This window comes from Rattus norvegicus, chromosome 19, assembly GCF_021556685.1.
Source record: "Rattus norvegicus strain SHRSP/BbbUtx chromosome 19, alternate assembly SHRSP_T2T, whole genome shotgun sequence".
NCBI classification, from domain to species: domain Eukaryota; kingdom Metazoa; phylum Chordata; class Mammalia; order Rodentia; family Muridae; genus Rattus; species Rattus norvegicus.
This window is the reverse complement of record NC_141552.1, coordinates 66,539,462-66,565,755: the sequence shown is the minus strand read 5'-3', so window position 1 is coordinate 66,565,755 and position 26,294 is coordinate 66,539,462. Positions and strand designations below refer to the sequence as shown.

At 50.3% G+C, this 26,294-nt stretch overlaps 1 protein-coding gene across 10 annotated transcripts in view; it reads right to left on the bottom strand.

Annotated features, from left to right (window-relative positions):
* Tcf25 (TCF25 ribosome quality control complex subunit) overlaps positions 1–26,294 on the bottom strand; it is a 30,784-nt gene extending 4,490 nt beyond the window's left edge. For 5 of the 10 annotated variants that reach the window (NM_001400950.2, NM_001400951.1, XM_087594291.1 and 2 more), the window contains 16 exon segments: positions 295–374; positions 993–1,083; positions 2,138–2,296; positions 3,360–3,447; positions 4,489–4,648; positions 6,582–6,687; positions 6,806–6,898; positions 8,218–8,311; positions 8,996–9,095; positions 10,010–10,140; positions 11,154–11,236; positions 15,546–15,611; positions 16,680–16,798; positions 17,505–17,579; positions 18,582–18,746; positions 26,053–26,294. In NM_001400950.2, the coding sequence (NP_001387879.1) occupies positions 295–374; positions 993–1,083; positions 2,138–2,296; positions 3,360–3,447; positions 4,489–4,648; positions 6,582–6,687; positions 6,806–6,898; positions 8,218–8,311; positions 8,996–9,095; positions 10,010–10,140; positions 11,154–11,236; positions 15,546–15,611; positions 16,680–16,798; positions 17,505–17,579; positions 18,582–18,746; positions 26,053–26,244 (1,802 nt within the window). In that variant the 5' untranslated portion in view covers positions 26,245–26,294. 10 annotated transcript variants of the gene reach the window in all.

Below are 26,294 nucleotides of genomic sequence, written 5' to 3'. Positions count from 1 at the left end.
AAATGTGACCAGTGACCATCTCTGGTTCTAGGTTTGGTATCTGCTGTGTGCACAGTGCACCACGTCAGAGGTGGCTTCTTATTCTGCCTTCTCTACTTGCTACAAAACCTACAGGGGAGTGCTCAGACCTTTGGGGGAAGTCAGGTCTGATACACTGTTTCTCCTACTCCTGAGTGGACTGGCCCGTTTAGCCTGTGTTTGCCATTTTCCTTCTAGTCTGGACGGGCAGTTCCAGTGAGCCCCAAAGTACCAAAGTGGGCTCGTGTGGGTCTGAAGACAAAGCAGGGACAGTACCTCTCCGGTCTGACGTAGGAGTAGATGGTGTCCACGGGAGGCAGAGGGTCAAACCCCATAACAGACTGTGTGGTCACATCCTTTAAGAGGGGACACAAAACAGAGATTCTGGAGCAGTGCTGGCAGCCTCTGCCTTCCCAAGCTTCAGCTGGACTCACCTCAGACTGACCTGTCTGCCGGGAGGCGGTGACTACACTGACAGAGATGGCTGGGTTGAACGGTCTCCCAGAGAACAGTCAGGGGAACATGTGACATTTTGTCCCAGTCAATGGGACGTAGGGCAAAAGGTACTTTACGCAGGTGGCACTATCTGTGCTTATGTCACCAGTGACTGTCCTGCCTGTAGACTATGGTCTAGGCATGGTGAGAGCCACTGGGTCCCACTGAGCTGCTGGTTCCCCAACTGATCCAGCCTTGGCCACACCCCAGAGTGCCAAACACAGGAATCTGTGAGAGCAGAGGTGAAGTTCTGCTGCAGAGGTGCATTACATCAACTCCTGCAGGGTTCTGTGAGGAAGACCTAGGTCTGTCACAGAAGTCGTGACACCATGCTGGAATAGCTCACCCGGGCAGTGACAGGGCGAGGAAGGCCCAGAGAAACTGGCTACAGGGACACACCGGTTCCACTCCACACGGCATGCAGGCTGACCCGTGGGTAGCTATACTACGACCAGCACACACTTCCACACCCGTCTTACCGAGGGTAGGGCAGCGACAGCCTCCTTGATCTCAGACAGGATCACATGGCGGTGGATGTTTCTGGGTGCACGCTGGTACAGCACTTTCCGCCTGAGGCCAGAGCAGACAAAAGCAGGTCAAGTGGGGCTCACAGTACAAAGTGCCGAGTTACCCAGCTGGAGAGCCCAGTGCGCACTGGCTTGTCTGCCTTCTGGTAAGCTCCCGTGTTGCTCTTGGCTGAAGCTGCCCACAGCCCACAGCTCTGTGGCGAAAGTGGACTCTGAAAGCAAGCTCTGCCTTGGCCCCTTCATCCCTGAGGTAAAGGTGAGGATAGCTGTCTGGTGAGACACTAAAATGAGTGTCCACAATGGATCCCTGGGTGTGGGTGTGCTAGCCCTTACCGCTAGCTACTGTGTGGGGATTGCCTCCTGCTGGCATGGAGCGGAGAAGCAGTGCAGGGGAGGCAAGCCAGCCCAGACAGCATTCAGGAGACGGATGGCTGGAGGAGAAACCCCCACCCCACCCCCGCCCCCGACAGCCCAGAGTTTGTCCTTGTGGACCTCCTTTCCCTGGTTCAGGGAGGTGACACAGCTAGGACACAGCAGAGCCCTCAGAACCCTGGCTGAAGCTGCCCCGGGAGCTGGGACACTCATGAAGACCACGAGCAAAGCTGCGCAAATGGGGGGAAAAGAAAAGGGAAGGGAAGAGAGGGGAGGGGAGGGGAGGGGAGGGGAAGGGAAGAGAGGGGAGGGGAGGGGAGGGGAAGAGAGGGGAGGGGAGGGGAGGGGAAGGACAGGATGGGACAGGACTGCTGCTTCTCAAACGCTGCGTATGAGCTCTAAGTCACAGAAGCCCACAGAGGGACAGAGTCAGCAGGCTGCTCTGGTGGCCTTTGGTCTCCAATGTGTGTCAAGAAGGGCAAGAAAAGCAATCACCATAGAAATACGGAAACAGAAAAACAACCAACCAGCAAGCCAGACACCTTCACTCCTGTGTGGACAGCAGCCGCCACTGCTCAGAACCGCTGGTGGCTCCTTCAAAAGCTAAACTGAAATCTGAGGCCCAGTGTATGTGATAAAGGCCCAGGAGGGCACGCAGAAGGGACTGAGCCAGCAGGGCGCCCTCCCTGAGTGAGGTTCTGACGTGCCTGTCAGGCTTGGCTCACCTGTTCTCACAGGCCTCCACGGCAGGGTCTCCAGAATCCACTGCTTCCAGAACTTCGTGGACATTTTCCTCCAGCCAGCTCATGATAGCGGGCTCTTTCCAAAGAAAGTGTGACCTCCCAAGGTACAGACTCACCAGCTGGCTCAGGGCAGGAGGCTGGCTGTGAAAAGAAGGGTTGAAGTGGACCTTTCTCAGAGCTCCATGGTAGACAAAGGGATTTCCAGGAAAAGTCTAATGCCTTGGAGTAAAGGAGGGTACCCCTCAGATGCCACAGGGACATTCCACCGTCTGAGGGGCTGGGCACACTTCTCACAGCTTGAGTTACTGAGTACTCAGCACTGGAAGTCACTCGACAGGAAGGTGAGAAGAGACACAAATGCATGTACATTTCTGTTTCTGTGCAGAGAGCACCAAAGGCCGGCCTACGGCTGCTGACTGGGAACTTGCAGAAGGGTGGCAGTCACCACATGACACATCTTTTTCTGTGTTTTTCCTTGTTTCTGAGAAATGGGACAGCATAGAAATCTGGGGAAGTTGATAACTCTGAAGGTCACAAGCTCCGCCACGTCCTACTCGTCCCATGGGTTAAGCCTCCTGGCTTCATGCCCTGACCACGCTCTTCTGAGGAAGCATCCTGTGAATCGCACTCTTTAGATTGGCAGCTGCTCACCTGCCCACAGAAGGGAGATGCCCTGCACATGGATGTGGTTCCAGGGCTATCATCTGCTACTCTAGATGGGCAGGCACCCCCCAGAACAGGGTGAGAGAGCAGACCCTACAGTCTCACATCTGCAGGACTCCAGGGGACAGACCCCACAATCTCTCTCACATCTGCAGGACTCCAGGGGACAGACCCTACAGTCTCTCTCACATCTGCAGGACTCCAGGGGACAGACCCTACAGTCTCTCTCACATCTGCAGGACTCCAGGGAGCAGACCCCACAGTCTCTCTCAGATCTGCAGGACTCCAGGGACAGGCCCTACAGTCTCTCTCACATCTGCAGGACTCCAGGGAGCAGACCCCACAGTCTCTCTCAGATCTGCAGGACTACAGGGGGCAGACCCTACAGTCTTTCTCACATCTGCAGGACTCCAGGGAGCAGACCCCACAGTCTCTCTCACATCTGCAGGACTCCAGGGACAGACCCCACAGTCTGTCTCCCGTATGCAGGACTCCAGGGAACAGACCCTACAGTCTCTCTCACATCTGCAGGACTTTGTACCTGATCTCGGCATCCGGCCCAAAGAAGCGGTGGTTTGAGACTGTGGCGTCAGGTCGTACACTGCAATACTCCAGCAATGGCATAAGAACTGCAAAGGAAGCAAAAGTTCCGTGGATCCTGCAGCCTTTGTCCAGTCTCACAGCAAAAAGAGACACTGGACGGTAGCTGTCATATATACTCCTAGGGGTTCTGAAGGTAAAGGAAGCTGGGCAGCCCAGGAGACATTTCTGAGCACCATTACAAAATTCATACATAAGCTGGTCTCTCACACTGGGCTCCAAGGCACCTCTAAACTCTCGGGAAGTGGATGTATGGAGGATGCATGTCCTGCTGACTTGTTTGTCACTTATGTACCCTTATCTGTCACCTCCAAGCATAGATGGCTGTACACTTTAATCATATGACAGTTTGACTTGAAGACAGACTAGAGAGAGGGGGGTTGACTGCCCTCCCTGTAACAGCTGACTCCACAGGACCAGGATCTGACAGAAGGCGCTCTCTCCATGTGGTGCTGTTCCCCTGTGCTAGCTTCTCTCAACAGCTCACATGCTGGTGCTCTACCAGGACAAGCACAGCCTCCCCTGACTTCCCGGGTCACATTCATGCTGCACCGTCCTGTGAGGAGGGAGAGCCCACTCTGCAGCACAGCACATGGACTTCCAGTCTCGGCCTCACTAGCTGGTCCACAACAGAAAAGGCACTGCAAGCTACATGGATGGCAGAGGCAGCTTCAAAGTGACAGAACTGACCCTCCCTGGGTCACCAAATAGAATTTCTGCCTGAGGTTGCCAGTCAGTGTCACTTTGTGTACACTCTTAGGAAATATCTCCCTCACTGTGTGCTCCTGGTGGCGTGCCTGTGAGATGCCTGGGCAGTGCACCAGCTTCTTCCTGGCTCCTCCCAGTCAGTGCCTCTGAAGTGCCTTTGGGCTAGCCTCAGGCCTCTTTCCTCCCCTCTCACACCTCCTTACTGTAGCAGGGTCCCTGAAGTGAGGAGATTACAGTCTAACGAGAGCTACGCTGAGTCAGTAGGCCATTAAGGGAATGCAATCTTTGCATTATGTATGGAAAGGGCTACCTAGACTCAGTCCCCAAGAAGACAAGTTGTCCCCACAAGAGGTGGCACTCACCTCCAGGGAACATGGTGAGCGCCTGCTGTATCAGGAGGGAAGCCTGTTGCCTGGCAGAGCTGAGCTCATGATCAGGTAAGTCTGTTTGCTGACTCAGAAGGAAATACGCCAATGGAACTGAGAAGGCAAAATTTGGGAGCTGGGACAGGTTCCGATGGGCCTGTAAGGGATGAAGGAGCAAAGTCTGAAGCCTCAAGCTTGTGAAGACAAACATTTGGTTTACAGATGTGCAGTGGACACCACGTAACCCGCAGCTGCTTCCTCCTGGGCCTCTGACCTTAAGACAAGAAAACCCATTTTCGCCATGCAGAACAGACAAAGGGACCCAGAAGGGCAGGAATCAGTCCAGTTAGATGACTGATGATGCTACAGCAGCAGGTGGGCTCAGGCCTCTAAGGTCAGATACCCCGGCCTAGCAGGTCAGCCCTGGAAGCAGGGAAGTCAGCGCAGAGCTCACAAAGTCAGTTCGGCAGGAGAGAGGTCTGACTTCACCTAACACACACGCCTTTCCCAGTGCCCTCCCTTCTTTGTTTTGAGAAGACAAGTGACTTGCACATGTCTCTACTGTGCATGCATGTATGGTACACACATATGTACATGAGTGCAGAGGCTGACTTGCACATGTCTCTACTGTGCATGCATGTATGGTGCACACACGTGTACAAGTGCAGAGGCTGAAGGTCAATAATGGGGTCTTTCTGCGATTATATTTCCTTATTTAGACCTTATTTACTTATTTGGTGTGCATGCACACATGCATAGCATGGCACATGTGTAGAGGCCAGAGGACAACCTGCAGAAGTCAGTTCTTTCCTTCCATATGTGGGTTCTAAGGATCCAACTCGGGTCATCAGGCGTGGTGTCAGTGCTTTGCCTGTCAAGCCGCTCTGTGGTTCTCCACCTCTATGTTTTGAGACAAGGCCTCTCACCACACCTGCAGCTCGTGCATTTGTCTGCACTTGATAGCCAGTGCCCCTGCCCTGTCCCTGCAATAACCAGGCTACATCACACATTACTGTGCCCTGCTTTTCATGTGGGCTCTGGTTATCCAAACTCAGGTCCTCATTCTTGTACAGTGAGCACTTTACTGACAGCCACTGTCTTGGTCACTTCTGTCCTGGGAACTGTCATCATCACAGAATTCTACCTACAGCTCACCTACAGCCCCACATGACATCTCCTACAGCCATGCGTTCTTGTGCTCCAGGATTAAACTAGACCCCAAGAAGCAAAATCTGGCCAGCTATGCAAAGCAGTAAGTAACTTACAACGATTTATCTTTTTAGTTAATGTGAAAACATGTACTGTGAAAAAACAAACCAACTCCTTTACAAGGCCCTGCTGGAAGCAAGCAGCACAAACCCATGCAGCTCTCCTTTCCAAGAGCCAACAGTGGCTTTGATGGGACCTTGCTCTCCTCTAAGTGTCTAGTGGCTGCACTACGGAGAATGGCAGGCTGATCGTAAAGCATGGCAGCGACCCCAATGAACGGAAAGCGTCACTTCAACACATGTCACAGCCATGAACTACGAAATCCATGTTATTTCCTGGGGCCATTAGCCCCAGGTGTGCGGGGCATTCACAGCAGCTGGGCCAGGTGGCAGTGTGGTGCAGTTCACCCTCCATTTTTATTTCCATGCAAACCTGGCAAGGCACAAGTGACTGGTTATGGTTATATGTCTGCCTGTCCGTCTGTCCAGGATTTCCACAGAACGTGAGTCCGTGTGCTGAGGGTGCTCGTGTGTCAATTTCATATGGCGCCTTGCTTCATGACTGCTTCCTGTGTGACCACAGTGAGTCCTGGGGTTCCCCAACCTTTCACCACCACTCGCGCCACTGTTTTGCACACGTAACTGGTGCAGGTCTGTGAAGAGTGGTTCTCACAGGACTGCCGGAGCACCTCTAGAAGACTGGATCTTGTTCAGCAAAACTAACAAGAAAGCCAAGAAGGCAGGAGGCCCTAGGGTCTACCTGAGCTCTGACTCAGGCTCCCAGCATCTGACCCTAAGACTGTCCCCAAACATCTACGGTGTGGACAGAAAGGAAAGGGAGGCACAGCTGCACCTTCAAGGCAGGGTCCATGGCACACGTACCTCCCACTCCTGGAAGAGGCGGATCAGGTACTCATAATTCCGGGCCCGCAAGGCCATGTGGTCAATGAGCAGCAGCATGCACAGGGGGTCCTCATCCGGCTCAAGGCTTCCGGAGGCAGCACGGTGAGTGGAGACCAAGGGAGACAGGGAAATGTTGTCATGGCTGGAGCCCCTGCAGGTCTGTGCTGAGCACAGGTGGCCATGCAGTGAACGTGCGTACTTACCTCAGGATGAGCTTGCAGTACTCGAGTGCAGTACGTGGGCAGCCACGCTTCTCCAAGAAGCTCATCTGCTTGTAGAGGGCCAGGTAGAAGCTCCTAGATTGAAAACAGTTCCCGGTGCGTTAGCGTGACAGAAAAGCAACTGAGCGTGGCCTGAACGGCCCAGCGCTGTGTCTCCTCTGGGTCAAGACAGCACTTCCTCCATGACTAGATGGAGTGTTTGTGAACTCTCTCTGTGTCCAGAAGAAATATGTGTTCTCCATTAGTCGCAGACAAGTTTTTCTGGTTTTAGACGGGATCTGACTATGCTGCAAAGTCTGACCTTGAACTCCTTGGCTCAAGAGATCTACTTCCGAATGCCAAACCTATACAGAGGTGCCCCATGCTCGGCCATAACCAAGCGTATGTGAAATTCCTGACTCCTTTTTCTTCTTTCTTTTCTGGTTTCTTGAGAGGCAATTACATGTAGCCCAGGCTGGCACCAAACTCCCTCTGTAATAACCAAAGCTGACCTCTCAGGGCTGAGACTGCAGCCCATGCCTCTGTGCTTGCAAACCTGTCTTCTAGCTAGTTATTTACTGATTTCCATTTAAGGGAAGGTGTTTAACCTGTATAATTATAATATTCACTTGTGCTCAGATTTTAACAGTTGTCATAGCACAGGGACTCATAAAGCTAGGTGGCTTTAAGTCATCTTGTTGATTTAACTTAGAACCCTGTTTCCAAGAAGTAAGAGTTTAACTGGAAGAGACAAAAGCAATAAATACTCAGAACCAGAGGAGATCCAAACCCAACACTCAGTGCAGGAGTGGACGATGGCTGTGACTAAGGTGGGGAGGCCTGCTGTGGCAGCCCAGGGATAGGCAGAGAGGCAGAGCACTCGGTCTCAAGGATGGAAGGGCACACCTGGGCTAAACCAGAGGCTGCTCGGACTGAGAGAAGACCGGAAGGGAGTGCTCTGTGATCGCTGAAGTCAAGCTACGCTGTGCTCATCTCAGATTTACAAACCAGGAGACACCACGACAGAGCACGCTGCCGTACTTTAACCTCGCTGGCCTGTGGCTTGTCAGGCTCACTTCTAAGGTGTACAGGTTTACGTTTAATCATACCGGTCTGACGCTTGTTCAGCTGGCCACACGTCAAAGTGTAAAAGGCACCCTGGACCTTCAGGGCCCTGATCCATCCTCAGGGACACAGGGACAGGACAATCTTTTTTTTTTTTTTTTGGTTCTTTTTTTCGGAGCTGGGGACCGAACCCAGGGCCTTGCGCTTCCTAGGTAAGCACTCTAACCACTGAGCTAAATCCCCAGCCCCGGGACAGGACAATCTTGTAGCACCTGTTCCCACTAAATTCGTATCAGTCATCATGTGACTTGAGGGTACCCATTACCCACTCTAGGGTGGACCAGACTCACCTGTTCTCAGGTCTGCGGTAATCCAGCCTGCAAGTCCCACTGGTGAGGCTGAACAAGGGGTGGAACACACACTCCATGCTGTACAGGGCTCTCTCTGTGGGCCACAAACATCAGAAGACGGTGTTACTGACACAATGATTACAACTCCCTCCTCTAACAGCTCACAAGGAAAGTTCTGGGAGGAAAGAGGTCATGTAACTGGGACCCTGAAAAAGGGACAGCACACACAGACTTCCCAGGTGTTCCTGAATGGCTCTACCTTAGTGCAATGTAAGCTTCAGAGGGAAATGCTTCCTACACCAGGACATACAACTGGGATTGTGATTGTTCACACCAGATACCCACTTGTTCAACAACATGCGTCACCACAAAACCTGCACAAGCACATTCCCAGCGGCACCGTTTCCAACAGCCAGGAAACGACCTAAATGTCCGCCGACTGGTGACAGACACAGAAGGTCTGGTCTACATACAGATAGAGTGTTATAGAGCAACAAACAGGTACAAGGACGGTACATGCTCCAGCAGGGACAAAAGAGGTAGGAAATGAAGGAAGTCAAGCTAGGGCCACGTGCTGCATGGACTCGACCCTTCAAGCACAACCATAGACAGAACACAGAAGCAGTTCCCGGGACTAAAGAACGGGGCCTGCTTTAAAACTGACGCAGATGGTGGTGATGGCCGCATACAGTAAACAGTGAGCTGTACGCGCTACACCAGTGAGGCCTACGGCACCAACTCTTCTCCATGGGCAGCAGGTGCGGGTAGGCTGGCTCACCGATCAGGTCTCGAGCCATCTCCTGATCCTCCTGAAAGCGGCAGGCATCACTGAGCTGAAGAAGTGAGTCGACATGATAGGGGCTTGTCTGGAGCAGAGCCTGTTGGGACAGAAGACAGCCCTAGAGAGAGGTTGCAGGTAGCACACAGCCCTAAAGAAATCCCCGTGAAACATGCTACAAAGGGCGCAGGCCGTGCCCCGTGCTGGAGAAGATGATCAAATGGAAAGTCTGTTTTTTCTTTTTAATTGCATTTGTTTGTTTAATTGTATTTGTTTGTTTGTTTACTGAGACATGGGCTTCACTATGTATCCCTGGCTGACCTGGAAGTCACTATGTAGGCCATGCTGGCCTCTAACTCAGAGATCCACAGGCCTCTGCCTCCCAAGGGCTGGGATTAAAGGCGTGCACCAACATGCCTGACTCATGACTCACTATTAACTCAAAGTATGTGATGTTGTGGCTCAGGCGAACCACTGATCTAGTTCAAGGTAAGAACTCAGAAACTGGCCTAATTAGCTCTCTATGACCCAGTCAAAAGCCATGGAAACCAGAATTTCTCTTCTCTCCTAAGAACTATGACATCATTCAGGGGTCAGGTACACAAAGGTGCCAAGGATGAGCTTCTCTTCGTCCTCAGTGACTGCAAACTTAACTGCGGTCCAAGGATGAACAGACAGAACAGACTGCTCATCACAGAAGGACGGGCTGCCTAGGAGAAGGGACCAAGCATCCCTCGTGCTCTATCACCAAAGGCAAAGGCACTGGGGAAAGATCCCACAGGGCCTGTATACGGTCCCCAGAAGGCTTTCCTCTGAGAAGGGCAGGCTAGACCAGTAGTCCCCAGCACACTCCCTCTGAACACACGGTCCAACTGCGCTGCACACAGGGATCCTCCACACTTGGGGGAAGCAGCTGTGCCTCAGACATAACTCCCCAATCACAGATCAGGACCAGACCCGGACCAGGCACAGCACATGGCCTGACCCCCCATCAGGAGCCACAGGGTTACACACCACGATGTTGTTTGGCTCCATGGACTCCACAGCCACCAGGAACTTGTGCTGTGCTTGTTGGTATTCTTCACTGTGCTCAAATGCAAAGAAAGAAAGTCCTTTCTTAGACTCCAGCAGCCGCATTGACAGACCTGCAAGGAAGGAATATTGCTCAGGGAGGGCAGGCTGTGGTGCCTTGCAGGACTCCACAGACCTAGAACAACGTTCCTGTTGTTCTTGACACCGATACAGGCTGGCCAGTTCTGGGGCCATCCTCCCACCAGGCTATAAGCTAACATCTGCCAAGAGCTCCTGCAGAGTGCGCAGGCCTGCTCAGACTGTGAGCTGCACCAAGCCCTAGAGCTTGTCTTATTTGCTCCTCAGAAGACCCACCTGAGTATACACAGAAGGGAAACGTGCACATCACTGTGGCTGGCTAGGAGCAATACCAGGGATTACAGCGTGGGTGACACGCCCAGGGTTTAGGGACCAGCATCCACAGTGTCTGTACAGTAAGCACTGCACCAGAGTGAGCTCTGCACCAGAGTGAGCTCTGCACCAGAGTGAGCACTGCACCAGAGTGAGCTCTGCACCAGAGTGAGCTCTGCACCAGGTCCAGCAGGTGATTCTGGCTGATGACTCTTGTTCGCTGTCCCTTATGTACAATGCTGGGTGTACAGGCCAGTAATTCTAAGTTCCTGTCCTAAAGTGGTTCTACCTAAGGCCAGGGTCTGGCACGACCCCATGGTCAATAAGCCTGTCTGCACCGGTGCACAGGTGTTCTGTTAGGCACCAGTGTACAGGCCCAGAGCTCCTACACAGGGTCCCAGGCAGAGCAGAGGCAGGGGTGTTGGGAGGGGCAGGCCCACCACAGCACTGTCACCAGCGCAGTCACACACCAATATGCATTTCCCTGCCTTTGCCCTGTGAGGGACTTTTATGTCTGTCAATCAAGATAATGGACACAGCCATGCCACACAGCCAAGGATGTTTACGTCATGCTCTCTTGCCTCTCTCCATACTGCTGCCCTCTTTCTTTAAATACACATACGTGCTAGCTTTCTGTGAAATATAAAACCATAACAAGTTAAAATAAACTGCGCCCAGGAGAACTGAGAACATTAGTTTGGGATCTAAGCCACTGCCTAACACAGCAGGGCCTTACCTGGTTTGCTGTATCGGGGCCAGGTGCTCTTAGGGGTCGTCAGCCATGTACACTTGGGATACACGCGCTGTCTCTGCCGAGGTCTGTGTAGAACAGAACAACACAGTGTCATTCTCCATGGTAGACAGGGCCCAGGCTGGTCTGTCTACCTGGTGCCCACGGGAACTGTGAAAGTCAAACCGCAGGCAGGGAAGGAAAGGAAGGAAGGGAATGGGTACCTAGTGGGTAAGACGAGGGCAGACAGAACCCAGCATTAGCTTGTCCAGCACACATGAGGCTCCTCCTCAGCAAAAACAAAACAAAAGAGAAAGTCCAAGCAGTCCCATAAAAAGTTGGAGGGCCCAGGCATGAGGGAGGCAGAAGCAGGTGGATCTCTAGCCTGAGGCTGGCCGGGTTTACACACATAGTGCTCTAGACAGCCGAGGCTACACAGTACGACCATGCCTTGAGTGAAAAGGTGGGAGCATCAATAAAGAAACCCGAAAAGTGGTAGCCTAACACAAGGAAGAAGCCGGGCTGCTGCGCTGTGGACAGGAGTGAGCTGTGACGCGCTCCACCTCAACAGAAGCAGACCTGGACTCCGCGTAGTGCTGAGATGAGCGAACGTGTGGCGGATAAACTAACACAGGAGAGTGGGGAGGAAGCCATGGCAAGGGTGAGGAACACAGCGGCACTGGTGCTCTGGAAGGACACCAGGCTGTGCAGGAGAGGAAGGGCAGGCTCCCCACATAGATCCTGCGTGGATCACAGGAGCCAAGCCCTCCCCACCTTCCTGTGTCAGGTCAGAGGAGCCTTCTTTCTTAAGGCTGACCGAGGGAGTGACCTGTGAACCCCTGACACTCTCTAGGCTTCCTTGATCATTTGAGCTATGCAGAAATGAGTAACAAGTTGTACTTTCAGGAACAAGGCAGAAAAGCTTCAAAAAGGAAACAGCTGCAGAAAAAACCTCAAGTGCGTTAGACAAACAGTCAACTCTGAGGAAATGAGGCAGGCAGCTAACTCACGCAGAGTTCCTGGTGGGAGGTGCCGAGAGATCGGCCCCAGGTCCCCGGCCTTCCCGCCCCGTCCTGCAGTGAACCTTTCACCTGAAGTTGGCAGCTCCAGCTCGGGCCCAACTTAGTTTTAAAGAAAGAAATAGAATTCAAAGTAAAATGCTATAAAGGTAAAGGAGCCGCGGTCCTGGTGAGAAATGCAGCTGTTCAGACAGGGCCTGGGTGACGCTCAGTGTGCATTCAGGCTCTGTAATCTGTGGGTCTAACCGCAGCACTACATAGGATGAAAGAAGTGTAATTATTAATTATGTCAGTAACTAATTTACAGAAACAGGACATATAAACTGTAATAAAATGGCAGACAGACAAAGCACGGCTGTGGACAGGTGGGGAGGAGGGTAAACTGTCCCTCGCTGTCAGTTTGACAATACTTATGATTACTAAGACGCATCTCCATACGTCTGTGGGGCACTAACAGAAAAACTGACCCTGGGCTGGAGAGATGGCTCAGTGGTTAAGAGCACTGAATGCTCTTCCAGAGGTCCTGAGTTCAAATCCCAGCACCCACATGGTGGCTCACAACCATCTGTAATGGGGTCCAATGCCCTCTTCTGATGTGTCTGAAGACAGCTACAGTGCACTCGTATATAATAAATAAATACATCTTTAAAAGAAACTAAAGACTGACCCTGAATGTGAGCAGCACCATCGTATGGGCGGGATGCTGGACTCAACAAACAGTGAGGAAGGAGAGAGCTGCTGGGCTGGGCTGGGCTGGCTGGCTGGCTGGCGCGCTCGCGCTCTCTCTCTCTCTCTCTCTCTCTCTCTCTCTCTCTCTCTCTCTCTCTCTCTCTCTCTCTGCCTCCTGACTGGACACAATGTGACCTGCTGCCTCACATCCTGCTTCCATGCCTTTCCCAGCATGATGCACGGTATCCCCTCAAACTGCGAGCCAAATCAAACCCTCCCTCAAGTTCCTTTTCTCAGATACTTTGTCACTAATACAAGGACAGGAAATAATATAAGAAAACAGAAAATGGCCCAGGGCAGTACAACAAAAGACTGTAAAATTGACTGACTGACTGATAGGGGTTCATGTAATCGGGGCTAGCTTCAAATTCACTACGCAGCTGAGGATGGCCTTGAACTCCTGATCGATCTTCCTGCCTCCTCCTCCCAGGCGCTGCAGCACAGTTACCGCCTGGGTGACATGATGTTGAGGATCAAACCTAGGACTTCACGCATAACCGGCCAGTGCTCTACCAAATGAGCCCAGGACCCCAGCCCCAGAGGGAACATCTGAAATAGAAATCATTTTCATCAGTGTTCCCAGAGGAAGACACGAGTTAAAAAAATTCATCATTAAAAATATAAAGCAAAGGGGTTGGGGATTTAGCTCAGTGGTAGAGCGCTTGCCTAGCAAGCGCAAGGCCCTGGGTTCGGTCCCCAGCTCCGGGGAAAAAAAAAAAAGCAAGAAACAAACAGGTAAGTCAGGCACGGTGGCACACACCTTTAATCCCAATACCTGAGGAACAGAGGCAGGTGGATTCTGAGTTTCAGGCTAGTCTGGTGTTCCAGGCCAAGTAGGACTATGTACCATTTAGTTTTGTGTGTCAACTTGACACACGCTGGAGTTATCACAGAGAAAGGAGCCTCCCTTGAGGAAATGCTTCCATGAGACCCAGCTGTAAGGCATTTTCTCAATTAGTGATCAAGGGTGGGAGGGCCCAGTCCATTGTGTGTGGTGCTGTCCCTGGGCTGGTGGTCCTGGGTTCTATAAGAGAGCAAGCTGAGCAAGCCAGGGGAAGCAAGCCAGTAAGTAACATCCCTCCATGGCCTCTGCATCAGCTCCTGCTTCCTGACCTGCTTGAGTTCCTGTCCTGACTTTCTTTGGTGATGAACAGCAATGTGGAAGTGTGAGCTGAATAAACCCTTTCCTCCCCAACCTGCTTCTCAGTCATGATGTTTGTGTAGGAACAGGAACAGACACATGATGAGATTTAGACAGCTACATGGTGAGATTTATCTCAAAAATACAGAACAAAAAAGCCCAAACAAACGAAACCTCACAGGAAACACAAGGAAAGTAGCAGCTAACAGTGAATGAAAAGCCAGTGGACTTAAGTCATAGGCTAAAAGACAGGAGTTGCGATGACATAAAAAAACCAAAATCCTCTTGTGTCTGCTACGGGGAAGAGAAGAGACTGACCCTGTCGGAGTGCAAGTCTAAGTGCACAACCCCTCTGAGGGCAGCTCAGCAGCAGGCAGGTCTCAGCGTCACAGGATGTGTGCAGGGTGCACAGAGATGACAGCCTTGGGCTGCACATAAGCCAGCACCTGGGCTAAATGACCAACCCTGGCATGTCGCAGCACACCAAAAACCAGATGTGCAAGACAGGATGTTACAGAGCCAGTAGGATTCTCTCATGGTCACATAAAGCAAAGATTGGCATGTGCCCTGCAAGCTATAATCAATTACTAAAAATAACTCAGGGTGTGGTGACAGAGTGAGAGTCCAAGGTCAAATGACTAAACTGATTATATTTCTTAACAAGAAGCACTTGTTTACAATCAAGAAAAACCCTCACAAACCTTAAAAGACAATGCTAGGGGCTGGAAAAGGACTGAGCTGTTAAGAGCGCTTGCTGCCTTCACAGAAGGCCTGGCTTGGTTCCCACAACCCAGAGTGCTCCAAACTGTGTAACCACAAATCCAGAAGACCTGACGCCCTCTCTGGCTTGTGCATGTACATAGTACATTTTCAGACAGGCAGCCACTTTAGGACTGCATTCGTGAAGCACTCTATTTTTATATATTTTATCAGAACAAATGATTATAATAACTGATAAATAATATCTTTTTTAAAGGACAGTACTAAGCTAGACTTGATAGCATAAGCCTCTAACCATAGCACTTGAGAGGCTGAGGTAGAAGGACAGAGAATTCAAGTCCTGGGTCTCAGAGACGACCCTGTCATAAACAGTCAAACAAAGATAAGGCTTCCTAGGCATTCTGACAGAGAAGCAGAGAGCACACACGCACGCACACGTTCCTGAGGCAGGCTGCATCGCCATCCCTGTGGCATGACATCAGCACTAACAACTATTAAGTCAGCGACCACAATGTCTTTGGCATCTCTGCAAATACGAGTACGTCCTAGAGAGGAAGGTGAGAAGGACAGAGTCAGCTCCGGGAGTCTTGATGACTGCACAAGCCTTTTCTCTGATCGGTTCGGACCTATTGCTAAGAGTCCTATCTGATCACCATGAGTGTAAATATTTTCCCCCTATGAAGAACCCATGGCAATCTTTCTGCCTTGGTTTCCCTCAACACACTCTTCCGTCTAGTGTGTGAGAAAGACAGACAGAACTTGAAGAACACTGACTGAGCGGAACCTCACCTTTGCTCACCCAGGACCGCTCGAGCACCAAAATATCTCTTCAGTTCGGTGTCTGGATTCAAGTGTCTGAGAGAAAAGAGTTTAGAAAGAAGAATTAAGTTCTTTTATAATAACTTGACGTTTTTATAAAGCCACATAAACCTAGTAGGGGGCTCGGCTGGAGCAGTGGTACCTGCCTGTCATCTCAGTGCTCAGAAGGCTGAGGAGGGAAGCAGCGGTCCCTGTCAGCTCTGAGCACTGAGACCCATTTTCAAGAAGCTGGAAACAGCTGTGGCAGGAACTACACTTTACTGAGTGTATGGAAGACCACAGATGGGTACTCACCCAAATGTGCAATGGGGCTCTACAGTTCAGGAATCCAAGTAAAGAAGTCCTCTGAAACACGGAGGAGTCCTTCCTCCTCCTCATGTCTTAGATGTTTGATAATGAGCTTATTTGTTTGTTTTGAGAAGGAATGTCTCACTCCGTAGCCCAGGCTGACCTTGAACTGGTGCCTGTGTCCACTGAGTGCTGGATTACAAGTGTAAAGCCCACGCCCAGCTCTACACAGCTTGTGTTTTAAGGCACTGAGTGTGAAGCTGCTGTTCGGGAGGTGGCATCCAGGGTCTTCTGCATGCTATCCCTGCGCCGCATCTCCACACCTTACCACTTTCCAAACAGTGCGTTTCTTTCTTTCTGAGTTTCTCTTATGCAGCCCAGGCTGGCCCTGAACTCTCAACTCTCCTGTCTCTGCTTCACAAGTGCTGAGGCTGAGGGTTGCAGGTGTTTGCCACTAGACATGACTAAAAAGAGACAGCAAAACTTTCTTCTGCTTTTATTTGTTTTTTTTTTGTTTTTTTTTTTTTTCTTTTTTTTCGGAGCTAGGGACCGAACCCAGGGCCTTGCGCTTGCTAGGCAAGTGCTCTACCGCTGAGCTAAATCCCCAACCCCTTTATTTGTTTTCTAAGATGGGGTTTCTCTGTATATCTCTGGCTGTCCTGGAACTCACTCTGTAGACCAGGCTGACCTCGAACTCACAGACATCTGCCTGCCTCTGTCTCCTGAGTGCCAGGATTAATGGTGTGCACCACAACAGCCTGGTCTGCCTTTCTTTAAATACTGCTTTCCTCTTGTGGAGTGAGGGCAGGGCTGTACCTGTGCTCCACATACAGGACATGCTTCCTGGAGCTCAGTGGAGGGGGGCCTGGGTGGCTGAACCCACTGCTGTCTTCAATCCTCTCTAAGATGCGATCAATGTCTTCTAGTCCATTCTCCTAAAAGCCAGAAGAGCTCGTCAGTCACTGCGTTGGCCTTCACTGCCCGGATTCTAGGCGTGTACCACCGCGCCTGGCTCTGCCTTTACTGTCAGTGTTATACCACCAGTGACAGAATGATTGATTTTGAAAAAGAATGATTACATTGACTTACTTCCTGAAAGACATTATCATACGCTGCACATACATTCAAAAAGGAGACATGTTTCACTAGAGAAATCCAGAAGAGCCGGAGTCACAGACCCAGAGGGTCCTGCAAAGCACAGGCCAAACACCACACAGTGTCTTGCTTCCTTGGTAAACTGAGTCATGACCCCTCACTGGCAGAAACAAAGCTATGACTTTTTTTTTTTCCAGAACTGACAGTAAGACATGGGGCATGAGGTAGCAAGAGGAGTGCACCACCTATGACGGCAGGTCCGCCTGCCATGGCTTCTACACTCACTGCCAAGTTCAGTCATCAGGATGAGACAAGAAACACTACACTCCAAACCTGGAGTGGGGTCTGACACCAGGGGCAAAGGGAGCAAGCCAGACACAGGATCTCTAAGGGGTCCTCCCCTCTGTTCACCTGACCTCTGAGCTACACCTCTGTGGGAAGCTATCAGAGAGCTCGTATATGGAAACCTTCTCTCAGAGCCAGCCTGAGGGGGCGGCAGGGAACAGCGAGGCTCAGGCTGAGGAACCAGGCTGTTTGACGACATACCGAGGATTCTCCTGTGCAGCTTTTCTTATTTTTCTGCTTCTTTTTCTTCTTTCGGAGTTTGCCACTTGCATTAGACTAATGGAAGAGACATTTTAATCAATGGAAAGAAATAAAATCATAAACATTAAGAACTACCCAGCAGCCAGGCCCGGTGGCGCACGCCTTTAATCCCAGCACTCAGGAGGCAGACAGAGGCAGATCTCTCTGAGTTTGAGGTCACCCCGGTCTACATAGAGATCTCCAGGGTAGTGAGGGTTATACAGTGAGACCTGAATTTAAAAAAAAAAAATCAACAAAAAATAACAATAAAAATTTAATCTGGGCAGTGGTGGTGCATGCCTTTAATCCCGGCAGAGGCAAGTGATCTGAGTTTGAGGCCATCCGGGTCTACAGAGCAGCAAGTTCTTGGATAGCCAAGGCTACACAGAGAAACTCTGTCTCAAAAGCGCAAAGTAAATAAATAAACAAATAAATAAAATATACAGATACAAATGTAAGCAACCCCAATCCCCCCAACCCCCTGTGGCAGTCCCCATTCCTCCTACACTCTCAGTAGTAAGAGACACCTACCATGGCCCTCCCTCAATGTCTACCCCTCCCTATCTGCTTCGGGAGTCCTCCCTATAGGACTTCACACAGCCTACAAGTAGATGGCGCACAGGACCACCTAGCCACCTGGGCACTGGCATTCTGTCTTCATTTTGGCAACCTGCACTCTACAGACCCTGAAGAAGGACTCACTGGGCCAGGGTGGCTCCCTATGAGGCCTCTGCTCTCCCACAGGGCCTCCTGTAGCCAAGTCCTGTGAGCACTTGAGTGCCACCAGACCGCAAGTTTTCATCTGGTCCAGGCACTCCCCAAAGAGGCAGGAGGACACTCTGTAGGGCATCCTGAGCTACCTGGTCTGCAGATTCCTAAAGAAACCCATCCAGGTTCTTCAGGGCAACCAAACATTGATGAACTCAAACTCAGAAGAAGTCAGGAAACTGGTAGCACAGAGTGTGTGTGGCCAGCATCTTGGGGCTCCCTCTGGTGTGTCTTACAGTTCCCCATCGCCACGTGACTGATCCTCTGTACCTGTTCCGAGGACCCTGCTTTGGCTGCAGCATCTCCATCCTGCTTGTTCTCTGGGTTTCCATGTTTAGCCCTTCCTTTGTTCCCTGATGATGCAGAGTCTGGCAGGGTACAGTCAGACCTCTCCCCATTTACCACAAGGTCATCCTCAAGGTCCTCAATGTTTATCTGGAAAAAAGGATGAGAAGGAGATGAAAGGAACTGAGCCCCACAGTGCGGCGCACAGGGAAACTGCAGAGCCCCACAGTGCAGCGCATAGAGACTCCGTCCAGCTGACAACAGAGAGGACTGTGAAAGGCTCCGAATGAGGTGGTGGAGGGCAGCAGCTGACCCAGGCAGCACTACAGCACTTCTGAGCCTGTGGATGAGCTCTGGCTGAGTCAGTGACTGAGGCTGTATGTCACCTTTAGGCATGACAGGCAGAATCCCGTTTATTGAGTATCACACAGGGCAACTTTAATTTGTCTTTATGTGTATAGGTGTCCTGCCTGCATACACGTTTGTGTCCCATGTATGTGTCTGGTGCCCAGAGACCTGAGGAGGGTGTCATAACCCTGAAATGGGAGAGCTGCAGGCTGCCATGTGAGTGATGGGAATCAAACCTGTGTTCTCTGGATGAGCGCCCAATGTCTTGACTACAGAGCCAACTCCAGCTTCAATAAACTATTTTCAATTGTTTAGACTTCCCGACAAGGCACCACGATTCCTGTAAAGGACTCCTATAAAGCGAATTTACTTTCTGCATCGGCAGAAGCCAGCAGAACTCTTCACTGTGAAGAGCGATTATGTATCCGGGCATAAGGGCAGAAGTGACCGAGACTGAAAACATCACAGATTTTCCCTCTTTCATTCTGAAAAACTCTCGCAAATAGAATGCTAACACATTCGCTCTTTCCTCACAGTAGTTCTCACTGTGCAAGCCTTGCTAAGGATAACCCCTCCAGGGTGGAAGGCAAAAACCATCAACATGGATGGGAGGGAGCTCAGCAGTTAAGAGCCCAGCTGCTCTTGCAGACCTGGGTTTGAGTCCCAGGGCCTACACGTTCACTTAGAACTATCTACAGCTCGTTCCAAGGGATCAAGTGCGCTCTTCAAGCCTTCCCAGGCGCCAGGCACATGTATATGCAGACAAAGCAAATCCACACACATAAAACTAATCATTAAAAAAAATAAATAACACACCCGTCACTACCCTCCTATCCAAATGGAGGCCTGGCCTTTGCTCCGGTCTCTGAGTAGTTAAATCTAAGGCTCTGCTAATTTCCCAAAGCAATGTATTCTCTACTGGGGCTTCAACCCACACAGACCAGAGCATATACAGGGGTCGTGAGGCCAAGTCAGATGATAGCAACAAGATCTAAGGTGGGCATCCAAAGGCAGTAACTCAACCTCCTGAAGTACTGCAGATCCAGGGCAGCCATGGGAGCTGTTATTAAAGCCCCTTTTAGTGAACTCCACCAACACACTGTGTACAAAGCTCAACCTGTAACCCCTGGGGCCAAAAACAAAACAAAAACCTCAACACGGACACAAGGCTGGGAATGCCCTACACACATTGTCAATGCGTGAGAAGCGTCACAGTGAGAGCGTCACCTGTACACAACAGTGCAGGCACGGCTCTGGGACTTTACTCTGTAAATGTTCCCTGGTGTAATCTCTAAGAACAAAGTGAATTTTGTATTTCTCACAAATTACTGTGCTTGGAAGGTGGCCCCAAGCACCCCTACAGTTGGAATGAATGTCAGAAGGGCAGTTGTGTGATGTCCCCCATACTCTGCAGTTGGGAGAATCCTGCTCATGCAGGTTTGGATGAGGTGAGGGACTGCTTTACACACTGTTCTCGTACAATAAAACCACTGCAGTGTGCAAAAGTGCTGGTTAACTCTCGATTAGTTTGGGTTTTGTTGAGACTGGGTTTCTCTGTGCAGCTCTGGCTGTCCTGAAGCTATCTCTGTAGATCAGGCTGGCCTCAAACCCAGAGATCCATCTGCTTCTGGCTCTGCTGGGATTAAAGGCAAGTGTCACCACTCCCAGCTCAAACTTTTTTTTGTTGTTAAAAAATTATTTATAGGGTTGGGGATTTAGCTCAGTGGTAGAGTGCTTGCCTAGCAAGCGCAAGGCCCCAGGTTCAGTCCCCAACTCCGAAAAAAAGAAAAAAAAATTATTTTTATGCATGAGTACACTGTAGCTGTCTTCAGACACACCAGGAGAGGGCATCAGATCCCATTACAGATGGTTATGAGACACCATGTGATTGCTGGGAATTGAACTCAGGACCTCTGGAAGAGCAGTCAGTGCTCTTAACCTCTTAGCCAACTCTCCAGCCCCAGTCAGTGCTCTTAACCATTGAGCCATCTCCCCAGACCATCCAATTAATTAATTAATTAATTAATTATGACAATATAACTACATACTCAAGGCTGGCCTTGAACTCACATCAATCTTCCTACATTAGCCTCCATGTGCCACCACACCCAACTCTGAATCAATTTTTTAAAATATACAAGTAATACAAATATATATTGTAAATATTATATATTATAAATATATTAGTAATCTATTCAAATTACTATATATATAAATTTATATTATAACAAACACACATATATAAATTTATGATGTAGATATGATATATATTTCTATTACTAATATATTTTTATTACTTATATATTTATGTAAAGTATGTATTTTATTACATTAAATACATTTATTTATATATTTTATATGTACTCACTTTATATTATACTCCATGAATATTTATAGTCTTATATATTTACATTAGCATATATTTCTATATACTGTATGTATTATATATATCAGTCTATATATAGTATAAATTATGTTTTTATTTTGGTTTTCTTGGAGACAGCATCTCTGCATGTAGCCCTGGCTGTCCTGGACCGTACCATGTAGACTAGTTTAGCCTCAACTCACAGAGATCTGCCTACTCCTGGTGCCACCAAGCCCAGGAGACCATGTCACATAAACAAACAGGAAAGTAAGGACTTCCTGAGACCCTGGGTTCAACCCCCATCCCTGCAAAACGAACACAATATATTACTCACTATTCAGCAGTTCGACAGAACAAACGATAAACCCTTGGAACTGAATGGATCTCAAAGGTATATTCTGAGCAAGGCGCCAGGCCTGAGTGAGCATACACCAGACGTGGAAGGCACGGACAGTTTGCACAGTTGGGAATGTCAAATTCGTACTCCATGTACTTTATTATATAACTTCAATAAGTTGATTTTTTTTTTGAGACAGGGTCTCAGTATGTCGCCCTGGTTGGCCTAGAACTTGATATGTAGGCCGAGATGTCCTTTAACTCAGGAATCCTCCTTAGTGCAGGGACCCGCGCGAGGTGTAAGCTGTCACGTCTAGCAATAGACGGACTTTTAAAGTCTTCTGATTGAAATGGTCCAGTCGAGTTCTAATGCAGTCAGGCGTGGCCCTAGGCCATCTTATCAGCTTCCTCCCTCATCAGCCCTTAAGTATGTATCAAACAAACCGCTTGTGGTCACGTGTCTCCAGAGCTCTTCAGTCCCCTCAGTTTCCAACTGCACACAACGACATTGTTGAGTGCTGATCACATGCCCAGCACATGCTACAGGCTGAGCCATTTCTCCAGCCCCATATTTCCTGTGTGTGTGTGTGTGTGTGTGTGTGTGTTTGAAAATTAAACCTAGCTGGAAGGTGTGGTCTTCATATGGCCCCATGAATTAGCAGGAATATCCCCCACACTTTCATTCAGTGTCCTGGGACAGCCAGGACAGGCGGCTCTGACTCTACACTCTTGTACAGGATAAGGCAAGTTTTATTTTATTTTGAAACAGGGTTTTTCTGTGTAGCCCTGGCTGTGCTAGAACTCTCTCTGTAGACCAGCCACAGTGGCCTTGAACTCAGAGAGATCTTCCCGCCTCTGGGATTAAAAGTGTGCACCACCACTGCCTGAGTACTAATTTTTTTTTTAAATTAAAATCAGCACAGATAAACGTGCATCCTGGGTGCATCCTGAGGGGCAGCGACACATCAGTGAGCACAAGTCTCTGTGTCTAGCAGTGGGAGACAACTGGCACACACAGGAGAGAAGCAGTGTGGCTGCTGGGAGCTGCCAGGGGAAGGGGAAGGTGAACGGGGTTGGCTGTAAATCTAGGTGGATGCTGTCCCAGTCAGGGTTTCTAGTCATGGCACAAGCATCATGACCAAGAAGCAGGTTGGGGAGGAGAGGGTTTGTTCAGCTCACACTTCCACATCGCTGCTCATCACCAAAGGAAGTCAGGACTGGAACTCATGCAGGTCAGGAAGCAGGAGCTGATGCAGAGGCCATGGAGGGATGTTACGTACTGGCTTGCTTCCCATGGATTGCTCAGCTTGCTTTCTTTCTTTCTTTCTTTCTTTCTTTCTTTCTTTCTTTCTTTTTTAAAGATTTATTTATTTATTATCCACTGTAGCTATCTTCAGACACACCAGAAGAGGGCATCAGATCTCTTTACAGATGGTTGTGAGCCACCAAGTGGTTGCTGAATTTGAACTCAGGACCTCTGGAAGAGCAGTCGGTGCTCTTAACCACTGAGCAATCTCTCCAGCCCTCAGCTTGCTCTCTTATAGAACCCAGGACCACCAGCCCAGGGATGACACCACTCATTGTGGCTGGGCCCTCCCTCCTTGGTCACTAACTGAGAAAATGCCTTACAGCTGGGTCTCATGGAGGCATTTCCTCAGCTGAGGCTCCTTTCTCTGTGATAACTCCAGCTTGGGTCAAGTTGACACACAGAAGCAGCCAGTACAGATGCTAAGAGCAGACACACCTGGGGTCACACCTAAGCATGCCCATGGGAGGGGGGAGGAAGACTCATCTTAGTGTCTCAGCACTGGGGACTGCAGCCAGAGGGGAGGCAAAGGGAGGACAGGATGGCTCAAACAGTGAGCAAAAAAGGCAAGGCAGGGAGCGCTGTCTTAGCAGGCTGCACAAAACTTGCTCCCGACATCACTGTGAACTCGGGACAGACTGCGCCACGGATCGCAGCAATGCTGAATTCTCCCTGTGACTGGAGGCAGATAAAGGGGTCTCACTCCACCCCAGCACTGTACAGATTCGAGGCACTGTTAGAATCTCTAACTTCCTCACATTCTGATGTTAGTTTCCTGTAACTAAGCAATGATTTGAGGGGACGGAGCATTTCGGTTCTCTAACTGCTGGGCAATTGTTGGGACTCTTCTTCAGGTGCCTTGAGGAAGAGAACCATCTGCCAAACCATAAGCCAGACGGCCCATAGTCAGCATTGCTTTGAACATCCCTGAGATCTTGAGGAAACACACGCCATGATCACAGCGGACTGCTCGCGCTGAAACGCGCAGTCTCAGAAATACCGCTTCCCTTCCTATTGGCCTTCGGCTGCCATGAGCCTTGGTTTTTGATTTGTAGCTAATTCCAAACCCCAGTCCTCTGGAGAGACAGCAAGGGCTCTCCACCACTGGGTTGTATCTCCAGCCCCCCTGCTTGCTTACCAGCAGTGTAGGCAAAGAAGTGGCCGAGCGGTCAGCAGCCAGGGCCCCAAAGGCAGCAAGATAGCTAGCTGCTGCTTGACAACTAAAGAGAGGCAACTGACCAGTGTGGGATGGGACAGAGGGCAGAAGCAGACAGGAGCTGAGGCTAAAGGTAAAAGCTGCTAAGAGCCAGGGACAGCAAAGTCGAGGACAGCTGTGAAATCTGTAGACCAATGGTCTCGGATACCTAAGGTCTGAGAGCTAACACTACCGGCTGTCAGAGGAGGAATCCCAATACCAAGGAAGACTTGTGCAAGGGTGAATGATGTGATGTCTGGGCTCTGCTTTGAAACCACCTCTTCTTAGGGAACAGGCAGTACAATTATACTAATGGGCACATATGGGTTTTTTTGTATTTCCCTATTTTTTTTAAGATTTATTTATTTATTTTATGTATGCTAGTACACTGTCTGCTGTCTTCAGACAATACCAGAAGAGGACATCAGATCCCAATATGGATGGTTGTGAGCCACCCTGTGGTTGCTGGGAATTGAACTCAGGACCTCTGGAAGAGCAGTCAGTGCTCTTAACCACTGAGCCATCTCTCCAGCCCCATATTTCCTTTGTGTGTGTGTGTGTGTGTGTGTGTGTGTGTGTGTGTGTGTGTGTGTTTGAAAACTAAACCTAGCTGGAAGGTGGTGGCACACTCCTTCGATCCCAGCACTCAGGAGGCAGAAGCAGGTGAATCTCTGAGTTTGAGACGAAGCATCTCAAAGCAGTCTACAGAGTGGGTTCAAGGACAGTCAGGGCTACATAGAGAAAGCCTATCTCGAAAAAGAAATAATGACAAGCAAAACCTAATAAATCAGTTACAATGAAGGGATAAGAAATAGTAGGAATGGGGGTGACTTTCAGGCTGAAAGTCAGAGGAGGTAGGAGAGTTCTGACTGTACCAGGGAGCGACTTATTTCAACACTGCCAATCTCTGACCCAAACTTCCAAAGCGTCTGTGACATTTCCCACACTCTTCTTTATCTTGGCTAGGAACTTTTAAACCTGCTGATAAAAAGCAGGGGACAACTGGGGTTGTGCTGTCTAGGGCGGTGCTATAGTAGGGGAGACATGGTCTCCTATCTGCGACTTGAGGACACCTCACTGCATCAGACACATTACAAGTTTTAACTCACTCGAAAATGATCACTGACACCTTACCATATGTGCACGCTGGAGATACAAAACGAGCAAAACATTTTACCTGCCCACACGTGAAGTCTAGATCATAATTCACACACATATGAAACTGCAGACCCAGATCAGTCAGATGTAAGGAAAAAAACGGGCCTCAGGAGGACTACACGTCTTTCTGCTGCCAGGAATGCGCTAGGTACAAAGAGCTGGGACCCACTGAGGTATAACTAGCTGGGACACACAGAAATAATTGTGACGAATAAGCCCGAAATGTTTGCAAACGAGCTAGAATAGAGAGACCTCCCCTCGGGTCGCAGATAGGAAACCATGACTACCCTACTATAGCACTGCCCTAGATACCGCGACCCTATTCAGTGAAGCCCAGACCCAACTGAACCCCACCTCCCACTCACCGCCCATAGTGGCCCTCCCCTTAGCTGTCTCCGATGTCACGCCACGCCCACACTGACGTCACGGTCCTGTATTGCCCCTACGTCACATCGGGTCGCTAGACCCTGCCCTGAGACACGCCCTATACTGCAGCAAAGTCCTGTCACTCAGCCCCTTGACAGCAACCCCCAGCTAGATCTAGGATGGGGAACGCCGCCCCTCGACAGCTCCGGGACTTGCAATCCAGCACGGCCTCATCACCCCACCCACCCAGCCGAAGGCCCGCCTCCCCCGATGCGGCGCAATTCTTCTCTCCGCCCACCGACTGCAGTCCAGACCCAACTTTATGCCCCTTCGCATGACGTCATGCCCCCTACCATCCCCCTCTGGTTGCCCAGCTCCTCACCAGCTCGAACCGGTTGTTGACACGGACTCCTTCCTTCCCTGCACCCCCGGGGCGCCGGCCACCCAGCCCCGTTTTTGGTCCCTCTTCCTCTGCGTCATCGTCATCAAGGAGGACAAACTGCAGGGCGTCGGGCCCTAGGGGTTCCTGGCCGCGCTGTTCCCCCCTCAGTCTCCGGAGGGCCCGGCGCGACATAGGACCCGACAACCAGATGTAGGCAGAGGGACGAGGAAGAGCAGCAGAGT